Genomic DNA, 15075 nt, shown 5'->3' with positions numbered 1-15075 from the left:
CCATTTTGGGGTCATTTTGGGTCTATTTAGGGCCATTTTAGGACCATTTTGGGTCTATTTAGGGCCATTTTAGGGCCATTTTGGGTCTATTTAGGGCCATTTTAGGACCATTTAGGGTCATTTTAGGGCCATTTTGGGTCTATTTAGGGCCATTTTGGGTCCATTTTGGGTCTATTTAGGGTCATTTTGGGGTCGTTTGGGGTTTATTTAGGGTCATTATAGGGCCATTTTGGGTCTATTTAGGGTCATTATGGGGCCATTTAGGGTCATTTTGGGTCATTTTAGGGTCTATTTTGGGTCAATTTAGGTCATTTTAGGGTCATTTAGGGTCTATTTAGGGCCATTTTGGGTCCATTTAGGGCCATTTTAGGGCCATTTTGGGTCCATTTAGGGCCATTTTGGGTCCATTTAGGGTCTATTTAGGGTCATTTTGGGGTCGTTTGGGGTTTATTTAGGGTCATTTTAGGGCCATTTTGGGTCTATTTAGGGTCATTATGGGGCCATTTAGGGTCATTTAGGGTCATTTTAGGGTCATTTTGGGTCTATTTAGGGTCATTTTGGGTCTATTTAGGGTCGTTTTGGGTCCATTTAGGGCCATTTTGGGTCTATTTAGGGCCATTAGGGGTCTATTTAGGGTCATTATGGGGCCATTTAGGGTCATTTTGGGTCAATTTAGGGCCATTTAGGGTCATTTAGGGACATTTTAAGGGCCATTTTGGGTCACTTTAGGGCCATTTTGGGTCATTTTGGGTCTATTTAGGGCCATTTTAGGGCCATTTTGGGGTCATTTTATGGCCATTTTGGGTCTATTTAGGGTCATTTTGGGTCCATTTAGGGCCATTAGGGGTCTATTTAGGGTCTATTTAGGACCATTTAGGTCCATTTTGGGTCCATTTAGGGCCATTTTAGGGTCATTTTGGGTCTATTTAGGGCCATTAGGGGTCTATTTAGGGTCTATTTAGGACCATTTAGGTCCATTTTGGGTCCATTTAGGGCCATTTTGGGGTCATTTTGGGTCTCTTCCTGTTTAGGCCCCACCCCTGAAGCTTCAGACCCCCCCCAAGATGGCGGACGGGAAAACAACGACCCCCCCCGGACCAACGGCAAAGGTCAGTGACCCCATAGAACCCCATAGATCCCATATAACCCCATATATCCCATATATCCCATATAACCCCATATAACCTCATATACCCCCATATACCCCCATATAACCCCATATAACCCCATATAACCCCATATAACCTCATATACCCCCATATACCCCCATATAACCCCATATAACCCCATATAACCCCATATAATCCCATATAACCCCATATATCCCCATATAACCCCATATAACCCCATATAACCCCATATAACCTCATATAACCCCATATAACCCCATATAACCCCATATAACCCCATATATCCCATATAACCCCATATATCCCATATATCCCCATATATCCCCATATAATCCCATATAATCCCATATAATCCCATATAACCCCATATAATCCCATATAATCCCATATAACCCCATATAACCCCATATAACCCCATATAATCCCATATCCCCCCATATCCCCCCATATAACCCCATATAACCCCATATAACCCCATATAACCCCATATAACCCCATATAATCCCATATAATCCCATATAATCCCATATATCCCATATAATCCCATATAACCCCATATAACCCCATTTAATCCCATATAACCCCATATAACCCCATATAACCCCATATAACCCCATATATCCCATATAATCCCATATAACCCCATATAACCCCATATAACCCCATATAACCCCATATAACCCCATATAATCCCATATAACCCCATATAACCCCATATAACCCCATATAACCCCATATAACCCCATATATCCCATATAACCCCATATAACCCCATATAATCCCATATAATCCCATATAATCCCATATAATCCCATATATCCCATATAATCCCATATAATCCCATATATCCCATATAACCCCATATAATCCCATATAATCCCATATAACCCCATATAACCCCATATAGCCCCATATAACCCCATATAATCCCATATAGCCCCATATAACCCCATATAACCCCATATAATCCCATATAATCCCATATATCCCATATAACCCCATATATCCCATATAATCCCATATATCCCATATAACCCCATATAATCCCATATAATCCCATATAACCCCATATAACCCCATATAATCCCATATATCCCATATAACCCCATATAACCCCATATACCCCCATATAACCCCATATAACCCCATATAACCCCATATAATCCCATATATCCCATATAACCCCATATAATCCCATATAATCCCATATAACCCCATATAACCCCATATAACCCCATATAACCCCATATAACCCCATATAACCCCATATAACCCCATATAACCCCATATATCCCATATAATCCCATATAACCCCATATAACCCCATATAACCCCATATATCCCATATAATCCCATATAACCCCATATAACCCCATATAACCCCATATACCCCATATAATCCCATATAATCCCATATAACCCCATATAACCCCATATAACCCCATATATCCCATATAACCCCATATAACCCCATATAACCCCATATAACCCCATATAACCCCATATAATCCCATATAACCCCATATAATCCCATATATCCCATATATCCCATATAACCCCATATAACCCCATATAACCCCGTATAATCCCATATAACCCCATATAACCCCATATAATCCCATATATCCCATATAATCCCATATATCCCATATAATCCCATATAATCCCCTATAGCGCTGCTACCACTGGAGGAGCTGCGACAGTTCGGGGCTCAGTTCAAGGTGGGTTTAATGGGGTCCCTATAGGGTCTATGGGGTCTCTATGGGGTTATGGGGTCCCTATGGGGTCTCTGTGGGGTTATGGGGTCTCTATGGGTCTCTATGGGGTCCATATGGGGTTATGGGGTCCCTATGGGGTCTCTATGGGGTTATGGGGTCTCTATGGGGTTATGGGGTCCCTATGGGGTCTCTATGGGGTTATGGGGTCTCTATGGGGTTATGGGGTCCCTATGGGGTCTCTGTGGGGTTATGGGGTCCCTATGGGGTCTCTATGGGGTTATGGGGTCTCTATGGGGTTATGGGGTCCCTATGGGGTTATGGGATCCCTATGGGGTTGGGGGTCTCTATGGGGTCTCTATGGGGTCCCTATGGGGTTATGGGATCCCTATGGGGTTGGGGGTCCCTATGGGGTCTCTATGGGGTCCCTATGGGGTTATGGGGTCCCTATGGGGTCTCTATGGGGTCTCTATGGGGTTATGGGGTCCCTATGGGGTTATGGTGTTCCTATGGTGTCCCTATGGGGACTCTATGGGGTCCATATGGGGTTGGGGGTCTCTATGGGGTCTCTATGGGGTTATGGGGTCTCTATGGGGTTATGGGGTCCCTATGGGGTCTCTATGGGGTTATGGGGTCTCTATGGGGTTATGGGGTCTCTATGGGGTTATGGGGTCCCTATGGGGTCTCTATGGGGTTATGGGGTCTCTATGGGGTTATGGGGTCCCTATGGGGTCTCTATGGGGTCCCTATGGGGTCTCTATGGGGTTATGGGGTCCCTATGGGGTCTCTATGGGGTTATGGGGTCTCTATGGGGTTATGGGGTCCCTATGGGGTCTCTATGGGGTTATGGGGTCTCTATGGGGTTATGGGGTCTCTATGGGGTTATGGGGTCCCTATGGGGTCTCTATGGGGTTATGGGGTCTCTATGGGGTTATGGGGTCCCTATGGGGTCTCTATGGGGTCCCTATGGGGTCTCTATGGGGTTATGGGGTCCCTATGGGGTCTCTATGGGGTTATGGGGTCTCTATGGGGTTATGGGGTCCCTATGGGGTCTCTATGGGGTTATGGGGTCCCTATGGGGTTATGGGGTCCCTATGGGGTTATGGGGTCCCTATGGGGTTATGGGGTCCATATGGGGTTGGGGGTCTCTATAGGGTCTCTATAGGGTCACTATGGGGTTATGGGATCCCTATGGGGTTGGGGGTCTCTATGGGGTCTCTATGGGGTTATGGGGTCCCTATGGGGTTATGGTGTTCCTATGGTGTCCCTATGGGGACTCTATGGGGTCCATATGGGGTTGGGGGTCTCTATGGGGTCCCTATGGGGTTATGGGGTCCCTATGGGGTCTCTATGGGGTCCCTATGGGGTTATGGGGTCCCTATGGGGTCTCTATGGGGTCCCTATGGGGTTATGGGGTCCCTATGGGGTCTCTATGGGGTCCCTATGAGGTTATGGGGTCCCTATGGGGTTATGGTGTTCCTATGGGGTCCCTATGGGGTTGGGGGTCTCTATGGGGTCTCTATTGGTCTCTATGGGTTCTCTATGGGGTTGGGGGTCTCTATGGGGTCCATATGGGGTTATGGGGTCCGTATGGGGTTATGGTGTTCCTATGGGGTCCCTATGGGGTCTATATTGGGGTTGGGGGTCTCTATGGGGTCTCTATGGGGTTGGGGGTCTCTGTAGGGTCCCTATGGGGTTATGGGGTCTCTATGGGGTCTCTATGGGGTTGGGGGTTTCTATAGGATCTCTATTGGGTCATGGGGTCTCTATGGGGTCCCCACAGGGTTATGGGGTCCCTATAGGGTTATGGGGTCCATATGGGGTCTCTATGGGGCTGGGGGTCTCTATGGGGTTACGGGGTCCCTATGGGGTCTCTATGGGGTCCCTATGGGGTTATGGGGTCCCTATGGGTTTGGGGGTCTCTATGGGGTCTCTATTGTACTCTATGGGTCTCTATGGGGCTGGGGGTCTCTATAGGGTCTCTATGGGGTCTCTATGGGGTTATGGGGTCCATATGGGGTCTCTATGGGGTCCCTATGTGGTTATGGGGTCCCTATGGGGTCTCTATGGGGTCCATATGGGGTTGGGGGTCTCTATGGGGTCTCTATTGGTCTCTATGGGTCTCTATGGGGTTGGGGGTCTCTATAGGGTCTCTATGGGGTCTCTATGGGTCTATGGGGTCTCTATGGGGTATTAATGGGGTCTCTGTGGGTCTCTATGGGGTATCTATGGGTTATTAATGGGGTCTCTATGGGGTCTCTATGGGTCTCTATGGGTCTCTATTTGGTCTATGGGTCTCTATGGATCTTTAGGGTCTCTATAGGGTCTCTATGGGTCTTTAGGTCTCTATGGGGTCTCTATGGGGTCTCTGTGGGTCTCTATGGGGTCTCTATGGGTGTCTATGGATCTCTATGGGTCTATGGGGTTTCTATAGGGTCTCTATGGGTCTCTATAGGTCTCTATGGGGTTTCTATGGGTCTCTGTAGGTCTCTATGGGGTTTCTATGGGTCTCTATGGGGTCTCTGTGGGTCTATGGGGTCTCTATAGGGTCTCTATGGGTCTATAGGTCTCTATGGGGTTTCTATGGGTCTCTATGGGGTCTCTATGGGTCCCTGTGGGTCTCTATGGGTCTTTGGGGTCTTTATGGGGTCTCTATGGGGTATTAATGGGGTCTCTATGGGTCTCTGTGGGGTTTCTATGGGTCCCTTTGGGTCTCTGTGGGTCCCTATGGGTCTCTATGGGGTTTCTATGGGTTATTAATGGGGTCTCTATGGGGTATTAATGGGGTCTATGGGGTCCCTATGGGGTCTCTATGGGTCTTTGGGGTCTCTATGGGTCTCTATGGGGTCTCTATAGGTCTCTATGGGTCTCTATGTGTCTCTATGGGGTCTCTATGGGGTCTCTATGGGTCTATAGGTCTCTATGGGGTCTCTATGGGGTCTCTATGGGTCTATGGGGTCTCTATGTGTCTCTATTTGTTATTAATGGGGTCTCTATGGGTCTCTATGGGGTCTCTATGGGTCTCTATGGGGTCTATGGGGTCTCTATATGTTATTAATGGGGTCTCTATGGGGTCTCTATGTGTCTCTATGGGTTATTAATGGGGTCTCTATGGGTTATTAATGGGGTCTCTATGGGGTATTAATGGGGTCTATGGGGTCTCTATGGGGTCTCTATGGGGTCTCTATGGGTCTCTATGGGGTCTATGGGGTCTCTATAGGTCTCTATGGGTCTCTATGTGTCTCTATGGGGTCTCTATGGGGTCCCTATGGGGTCTCTATGGGTCTATGGGGTCTCTATGGGTCTCTATGGGGTCTATGGGGTCTCTATATGTTATTAATGGGGTCTCTATGGGGTCTCTATGTGTCTCTATGGGTTATTAATGGGGTCTCTATGGGTTATTAATGGGGTCTCTATGGGGTATTAATGGGGTCTATGGGGTCTCTATGGGGTCTCTATGGGGTCTCTATGGGTCTCTATGGGGTCTATGGGGTCTCTATAGGTCTCTATGGGTCTCTATGTGTCTCTATGGGGTCTCTATGGGGTCCCTATGGGGTCTCTATGGGTCTATGGGGTCTCTATGGGTCTCTATGGGGTCTATGGGGTCTCTATATGTTATTAATGGGGTCTCTATGGGGTCTCTATGGGTCTCTATAGGTCTCTATGGGGTCTCTATATGTTATTAATGGGGTCTCTATGGGGTCTCTATGGGTTATTAATGGGGTCTCTATGGGGTATTAATGGGGTCTATGGGGTCCCTATGGGGTCTCTATGGGTCTTTGGGGTCTCTGTGGGTCCCTATGGGGTCTCTATGGGGTCTCTATGGGGTCTCTATGGGTCTCTATGGGGTCTCTATGGGTCTCTATGGGTCTCTATGGGTGTCTATGGGTCTCTATGGGTCTATGGGGTTTCTATAGGGTCTCTATGGGTCTCTGTAGGTCTCTATGGGGTTTCTATGGGTCTCTATGGGTCTATGGGGTCTCTATAGGGTCTCTATGGGTCTATAGGTCTCTATGGGGTTTCTATGGGTCTTTATGGGGTCTCTATGGGTCCCTGTGGGTCTCTGTGGGTCCCTATGGGTCTCTATGGGGTCTCTATGGGTCTCTATGGGTCTTTGGGGTCTCTATGGGGTCTCTATGGGGTTTCTATGGGGTCTCTATGGGTTTCTATGGGGTCTCTATAGGGTCTTTATAGGTCTCTATGGGTCTTTATGGGGTCTCTATAGGGTATTCATGGGGTCTCTATAGGTCTTTGGGGTCTCTATGGGGTCTCTATGGGTCTGTGGGGTCTCTATGGGGACTCTATGGGTCTCTATGGGTCTATGGGGTCTCTATGGGTCTCTATGGGGTCTATGGGGTCTCTATATGTTATTAATGGGGTCTCTATGGGGTCTCTATGTGTCTCTATGTGTTATTAATGGGGTCTCTATGGGGTCTCTATGGGGTCTCTATGGGGTCTCTATGGGGTCTCTATGGGTTATTAATGGGGTCTATGGGGTCTCTATGGGGTCTCTATAGGTCTCTATGTGTCTCTATGGGGTCTCTATGGGTCTCTATGGGGTCTATGGGGTCTCTATAGGTCTCTATGGGTCTGTATGTGTCTATGGGGTCTCTATGGGTCTCTATGGGTCTATAGGTCTCTATGGGGTCTCTATGGGGTCTCTATGGGTCTATAGGTCTCTATGGGGTCTCTATGGGGTCTCTATGGGTCTATAGGTCTCTATGGGGTCTCTATGGGGTCTCTATGGGGTCTCTATGGGTCTATGGGGTCTCTATGTGTCTCTATTTGTTATTAATGGGGTCTCTATGGGGTCTCTATGGGGTCTCTATGGGTCTCTATAGGTCTCTATGGGTTATTAATGGGATCTCTATGGGGTCTCTATAGGTCTCTATGGGGTCTCTATGGGTTATTAATGGGGTCTCTATGGGGTATTAATAGGGTCTATGGGGTCCCTATGGGGTCTCTATGGGTCTTTGGGGTCTCTATGGGTCTCTATGGGTCTCTATGGGTCTCTATGGGGTCTCTATGGGTCTCTATGGGATCTCTATGGGGTCTCTATAGGTCTCTATGTGTCTCTATGGGGTCTCTATGGGTCTCTATGGGTCTATAGGTCTCTATGGGGTCTCTATGGGGTCTCTATGGGTCTATGGGGTCTCTATGTGTCTCTATTTGTTATTAATGGGGTGTCTATGGGGTCTATGGGGTCTCTATAGGGGTTGGGGGTCTCTATGGGGTCTCTATAGGTCTCTATGGGGTCTCTATGGGGTCTCTATGGGTCTCTATGGGGTCTCTATGGGTTATTAATGGGGTCTCTATGGGTCTCTATGGGGTCTCTATGGGTTATTAATGGGGTCTCTATGGGGTCTCTATAGGTCTCTATGGGGTATTAATGGGGTCTCTACGGGGTCTCTATAGGTCTCTATAGGGTCTCTATGGGTCTCTATGGGGTCTCTATGGGTCTCTATGGGGTCTATGGGGTCTATGGGGTCTCTATAGGTCTCTATGTGTCTCTATGGGGTCTCTATGGGGTCTCTATGGGTCTATAGGTCTCTATGGGGTCTCTATGGGGTCTCTATGTGTCTCTATTTGTTATTAATGGGGTCTCTATGGGGTCTATGGGGTCTCTATGGGTCTCTATGGGGTCTATGGGGTCTCTATGGGTCTCTATGGGGTCTATGGGGTCTCTATATGTTATTAATGGGGTCTCTATAGGTCTCTATAGGTCTCTATGGTGTATTAATGGGGTCTCTATGGGGTCTCTATAGGTCTCTATAGGTCTCTATGGGTTATTAATGGGGTCTCTATGGGGTCTCTATGGGGTCTCTATGGGGTATTAATGGGGTCTATGGGGTCCCTATGGGGTCTCTATGGGTCTTTGGGGTCTCTATGGGTCTCTATGGGGTCTCTATGGGTCTCTATGGGGTCTATGGGGTCTCTATAGGTCTCTATGGGTCTGTATGTCTCTATGGGGTCTCTATGGGTCTCTATGGGTCTATAGGTCTCTATAGGTCTCTATGGGGTCTCTATGGGTCTATGGGGTCTCTATGTGTCTCTATGTGTTATTAATGGGGTCTCTATGGGGTCTCTGGGTCTCTATGGGGTCTATGGGGTCTCTATGTGTTATTAATGGGGTCTCTATGGGGTCTCTGTGGGTCTCTATGGGTCTCTATGGGGTCTAAAGGTCTCTATGGTGTCCCTATGGGGTTGGGGTTCTCTATAGGGTCTCTATGGGTCTCTATGGGGTCTCTATGTGTCTCTTTGGGGTCTCTATGGGTCTCTATGGGGTCCCTATGGGGTCGCTATGTGTCTCTATGTGTTATTAATGGGGTCTCTATGGGGTCTCTATGGGTCTCTATAGGGTCCCTATGGGGTTGGGGGTCTCTATGGGGTCTATGGGGTCTCTATGGGGTCTATGGGGTCTCTATGTGTTACTAATGGGGTCTCTATGGGGTTTTTCTCCCCCCCCCCCCCCCACAGCTCCACTCCCCCCCCACCCCCCCCTCCCCCTCCCCCCCCCCTCCCCCCATGTCCCCCCCCCCCCCCAAGATGGCGGCCGACCCCAAACGTTCCCCCCCCCCCCCCGACCCTATAAACCCCCCCAGCCCCTCCCCCCCCACCCCCCCCACAGCCCAGGATCCAGCCCGACCCCAAGACGGAGCCGTCCTGGAGTGAGTACATCAAAAAACCCAAAATCCAACTTTTTACACCCAAATTTCACCCCATAAACACCATTGACCCTATAGACCCCATAGACCCCATTAACCCCCATAGACCCCATTGGAGTCCATTGGAGTCCATTGATCCCATTGATCCCATTGACCCTATTAACCCTATAGACCCTATTAATCCTATTGACCCCATAGACCCCATTAACCCCATTGGAACCCATTGATCCCATTGGAACCCATTGACCCCATTGACCCTATTGACCCTATTAACCCTATTGACCCTATTGGCCCCATTGATCCCATTGACCCTATTGGCCCCATAGGAGTCCATTGATCCCATTGGAACCCATTGACCCTGTTGACCCTATTAACCCTATTGATCCCATTGGAACCCATTGATCCCATAGACCCCATAGACCCCATTGACCCCATTAACCCCATAGACCCTATTAACCCTATTGGCCCCATTAACCCCATTGGAGTCCATTGATCCCATAGCCCCCATAGACCCCATAGACCCCATTAACCCCATTGGAGTCCATTGGAGTCCATTGATCTCCATTGGAAGCCATTAACCCCATTGGAATCCATTGATCCCATTGGAACCCATTGATCCCATTGACCCTATTAACCCTATTGGCCCCATTGACCCTATTAGCCCTATTGGCCCCATTGATCTCCATTGGAAGCCATTGACCCCATTGACCCCATAGACGCTATAGACCCCATAGACCCCATTAACCCCATTGGAGTCCATTGATCCCATTGGAACCCATTGACCCCATTGACCCCATTAACCCCATAGACCCCATAGACACCATTGACCCCATAGACCCCACTGACCCCATAGACCCCATAGACCCTATTAACCCCATTGGCCCCATTGGAGTCCATTGATCCCATAGACCCCATTGACCCCATTAACCCCCATTGGACCCAGCGACCCCATTGACCCTATTAACCCTATTGATCCCATTGACCCTATTAACCCCATTAACCCCATTGACCCCATTGGCCCCATTGACCCTATTGACCCTCTTAACCCTATAGACCCTATTAATCCTATTGACCCTATAGACCCTGTTAACCCCATTAGAGTCCATTGATCTCCATTGGAAGCCATTGACCCCATTGGAGTCCATTGAACCCATTGACCCTATTAACCCTATTGGCCCCATTGATCTCCATAGGAAGCCATTGACCCCATTGACCCCATAGACCCTATTAACCCCATTGGCCCCATTGGAGTCCATTGGAACCCATTGATCCCATAGACCCCATTAACCCCATTGGAGTCTATTGGAGTCCATTGATCCCATTGGAATCCATTGATCCCATTTGAACCCATTAAAGCCTATTAGCCCCATTGACCCTATTAACCCTATTGGCCCCATTGACCCCATAGACCCCATAGACCCCATGGACCCCATAGACCCTATTAACCCCATAGACCCCATTGACCCCATAGACCCCATTGGCCCCATTGACCCCATAGACCCCATTGGCCCCATTGACCCCATTAACCCCCATTGGCCCCATTGACCCTATTAACCCCATTGACCCCATTGGAGTCCATTGATCCCATTGGAACCCATTGACCCCATAGACCCCATAGACCCCATTGATCCCATTGACCCTATTAACCCTGTTGGCCCCATTGATCTCCATAGGAAGCCATTGACCCCATAGACCCTATTAACCCTATTGGCCCCATTGACCCCATAGACCCCATTGACCCCATGGACCCTATTAACCCCATAGACCCCATAGACCCTATTAACCCCATTGACCCCATAGACCCCATTGACCCCATGGACCCTATTAACCCCATAGACCCCATAGACCCCATAGACCCTATTAACCCCATTGACCCCATAGACCCCATTGACCCCATGGACCCTATTAACCCCATAGACCCCATGGACCCCATAGACCCTATTAACCCCATAGACCCCATTGACCCCATAGACCCCATTGGCCCCATTGATCTCCATTGGATGCCATTGACCCCATTGACCCCATAGCTCCCATAGACCCCATTAACCCCATTGACCCTATTGACCCCATAGACCCTATTAGCCCTATTGACCCCATTAACCCCATTGGAGTCCATTGACACCATTCACCCCATAGACCCCATTGACCCCATTGACCCCATGGACCCTATTAACCCCATAGACCCCATAGACCCCATTGACCCCATGGACCCTATTAACCCCATAGACCCCATAGACCCCATTGACCCCATGGACCCTATTAACCCCATAGACCCCATTGACCCCATTGACCCTATTAACCCCATTGACCCCATTAACCTCCATTGACCCCATTGACCCTATTAGCCCTATTGGCCCCATTGACCCTATTGACCCCATTAACCCCATTGGAGTCCATTGATCCCATTGGAACCCATTGACCCTATTGACCCTATTAACCCTATTGATCCCATTGGAACCCATTGATCCCATAGACCCCATAGACCCCATAGACCCCATTAACCCCATAGCCCCCATAGCCCCCATAGACCCCATAGACCCCATTGACCCCATTGACCCCATAGACCCCATTGACCCCATAGACCCCATAGACCCCATAGCCCCCATAGACCCCATTAACCCCATAGACCCCATAGACCCCATTGACCCCATAGACCCCATTGACCCCATAGACCCCATAGACCCCATTGACCCCATAGACCCCATTGACCCCATTGACCCCATAGACCCCATAGCCCCCATAGACCCCATAGACCCCATTAACCCCATAGCCCCATAGATCCTCTGGGGTAACTGAATGTATTCCTATGGCAGGAAGGCCCGACGATCCACCCTGAACCCCAACGCCAAGGAGTTCAACCCCTGCCGGGTAATTAACGCCTGCATTAATTAATGGGGGTTAATTAGGGCTTCGTTAGGGGGGGACGTTAATTGGGGGGGCCGCCATCTTGGTTATGGGGCGGCCATCTTGGTTATGGGGCGGCCATCTTGGTTATGGGGCCGCCATCTTGGTTATGGGGCGGCCATCTTGGTTATGGGGCGGCCATCTTGGTTATGGGGCCGCCATCTTGGTTATGGGGCGGCCATCTTGTATCTAGGGTGGCCATCTTGTATCTAGGGTGGCCATCTTGGTTGTAGGGCCGCCATCTTGGTTATGGGGCGGCCATCTTGGTTATGGGGCCGCCATCTTGGTTATGGGGCGGCCATCTTGGTTGTAGGGCCGCCATCTTAGTTATTGGGCGGCCATCTTGGTTATGGGGCGGCCATCTTGGTTATGGGGCCGCCATCTTGGTTATGGGGCGGCCATCTTGGTTGTAGGGCCGCCATCTTGGTTATTGGGCGGCCATCTTGGTTATGGGGCGGCCATCTTAGTTATTGGGCGGCCATCTTGGTTATGGGGTGGACATCTTGGTTATGGGGCCGCCATCTTGGTTATGGGGCCGCCATCTTGGTTATGGGGTGGACATCTTGGTTATGGGGCCGCCATCTTGGTTATGGGGCCGCCATCTTGGTTATGGGGCGGCCATCTTGGTTATGGGGCTGCCATGTTGGTTATGGGGCGGCCATCTTGGTTGTAGGGCCGCCATCTTAGTTATTGGGCGGCCATCTTGGTTATGGGGCGGCCATCTTGGTTATGGGGTGGACATCTTGGTTATGGGGCGGCCATCTTGGTTATGGGGTGGACATCTTGGTTATGGGGCGGCCATCTTGGTTGTAGGGCCGCCATCTTAGTTATTGGGCGGCCATCTTGGTTATGGGGCGGCCATCTTGGTTATGGGGCCGCCATCTTGGTTATGGGGCGGCCATCTTGGTTATGGGGCGGCCATCTTGGTTGTGGGGCTGCCATCTTGGTTATGGGGCGGCCATCTTGGTTGTGGGGCTGCCATCTTGTTTCTAGGGCGGCCATCTTGGTTATGGGGCTGCCATCTTGGTTATGGGGCGGCCATCTTGGTTGTAGGGCCGCCATCTTGTTTGTTGGCCGCCATCTTGGTTGTAGGGCAGCCATCTTGGTTGTAGGGTTCTATGTTGATTATTGGGCGGCCATCTTGATTATAGGGCGGCCATCTTGGTTGTAGGGTGGCCATCTTGATTGTGGGTCCGCTATGTTGGTTATTGGTCAGCCATCTTGGTTATGGGGCGGCCATGTTGGTTGTACGGCGGCCATCTTGGTTGTAGGGCCGCCATCTTGGTTGTTGGCCGCCATCTTGGTTGTAGGGCGACCATCTTGGTTCTGGGGTTCTATGTTGATTATTGGGCGGCCATCTTGGTTATAGGGCGGCCATGTTGGTTCTAGGGCGGCCATGTTGGTTGTAGGGCCGCCATGTTGGTTCTAGGGCGGCCATCTTGGTTGTTGGCCACCAATTTGATTATAGGGCGGCCATCTTGATTATAAGGCGGCCATCTTGATTATAAGGCGGCCATCTTGGTTGTAGGGCCACCATCTTGTTTGTTGGCCGCCATCTTGGTTGTAGGGCGGCCATCTTGGTTATGGGGCGGCCATCTTGGTTGTAGGGCGGCCATCTTGGTTCTGGGGTTCTATGTTGATTATTGGGCGGCCATCTTGGTTCTAGGGCGGCCATCTTGGTTCTAGGGCGGCCATCTTGGTTATAGGGCGGCCATGTTGGTTCTAGGGCGGCCATCTTGGTTGTTGGCCACCAATTTGATTATAGGGCGGCCATCTTGATTATAGGGCGGCCATCTTGATTATAAGGCGGCCATCTTGGTTGTAGGGCCGCCATCTTGTTTGTTGGCCGCCATCTTGGTTGTAGGGCGGCCATCTTGTATCTAGGGCGGCCATCTTGGTTCTAGGGCCGCCATCTTGGTTGTAGGGCGGCCATCTTGGTTCTAGGGTTCTATGTTGATTATTGGGCGGCCATCTTGGTTCTAGGGCGGCCATCTTGGTTGTATGGCGGCCATCTTGATTATAGGGCGGCCATCTTGGTTGTAGGGCAGCCATCTTTATGGCCGGCCCTACCTTATTATTGTCCCCCCCCTTCCCCCCCCCCCCTTCCCCCCCCCCCCCCAGCCTAAAGGTGCCCCTCCCCCCTCCCCCTCCCCAGCCCCTCCCCCCCCCACACCTCGAAGCTCCGCCCCTCCCCCCCCTCCTCCCCCCCACAGCTCCGTGCCCATCTTCGGACCCCTCCTGCCCTACCTGCACCTACAGGTAAGTCTCTGCCCCATAGATCTCGGCCTGACCCATAGATTTACCCTATAGATCTAATAAATCCCATAGATTTGCCCCATAGATCTCATCTGACCCATAGATTTGACCCATAGATCTCAGTCTGCCCCATAGATCTCAGTCTGCCCCATAGATCTCAGTCTGACCCATAGATTTACCCTATAGATCTGATAAATCCCATAGATTTGCTCCATAGATATCAGTCTGCCCCATAGATCTCGGTCTGCCCCATAGATCTCAGTTTACCCCATAGATCTGCCCCATAGATCTGTGCTGACCCATACATTTACCCCATAGAGCTGATCTGCCCCATAGATCTCCCCCATAGATCTCAGTTTGCCTCATAGAGCTGCCCCATAGATCTGACCTGCCCCATAGATGTCA

General features: G+C 50.1%; 1 protein-coding gene across 16 annotated transcripts in view; it reads left to right on the top strand.

The window, feature by feature from the left end:
• LOC107307721 (ataxin-2-like protein) overlaps positions 1 to 15075 on the top strand; it is a 100186-nt gene that overhangs the window by 55343 nt on the left and 29768 nt on the right. For 14 of the 16 annotated variants that reach the window (XR_014935220.1, XR_014935218.1, XM_085518208.1 and 11 more), the window contains 5 exons: positions 1032 to 1109; positions 2805 to 2851; positions 9323 to 9513; positions 12324 to 12378; positions 14536 to 14673. Coding sequence is in view for 14 of the 16 variants with exons in the window: in XM_085518208.1 (XP_085374334.1) it covers positions 1032 to 1109; positions 2805 to 2851; positions 9323 to 9513; positions 12324 to 12378; positions 14536 to 14673 (509 nt within the window). In the remaining 2 variants the exon portion in view is untranslated. Of the gene's footprint in view, positions 1 to 1031; positions 1110 to 2804; positions 2852 to 9322; positions 9514 to 12323; positions 12379 to 14535; positions 14674 to 15075 lie in introns of those variants that run through there. The other 2 variants (XM_085518212.1, XM_085518213.1) reach the window with 2 other exon arrangements.

This window comes from Coturnix japonica, chromosome 17, assembly GCF_054131305.1.
Source record: "Coturnix japonica strain WE chromosome 17, WE-NBRP24, whole genome shotgun sequence".
NCBI lineage: Eukaryota > Metazoa > Chordata > Aves > Galliformes > Phasianidae > Coturnix > Coturnix japonica.
The sequence above is the reverse complement of the archived record's forward strand: the minus strand, read 5'-3'. Positions and strand labels throughout refer to the sequence as shown.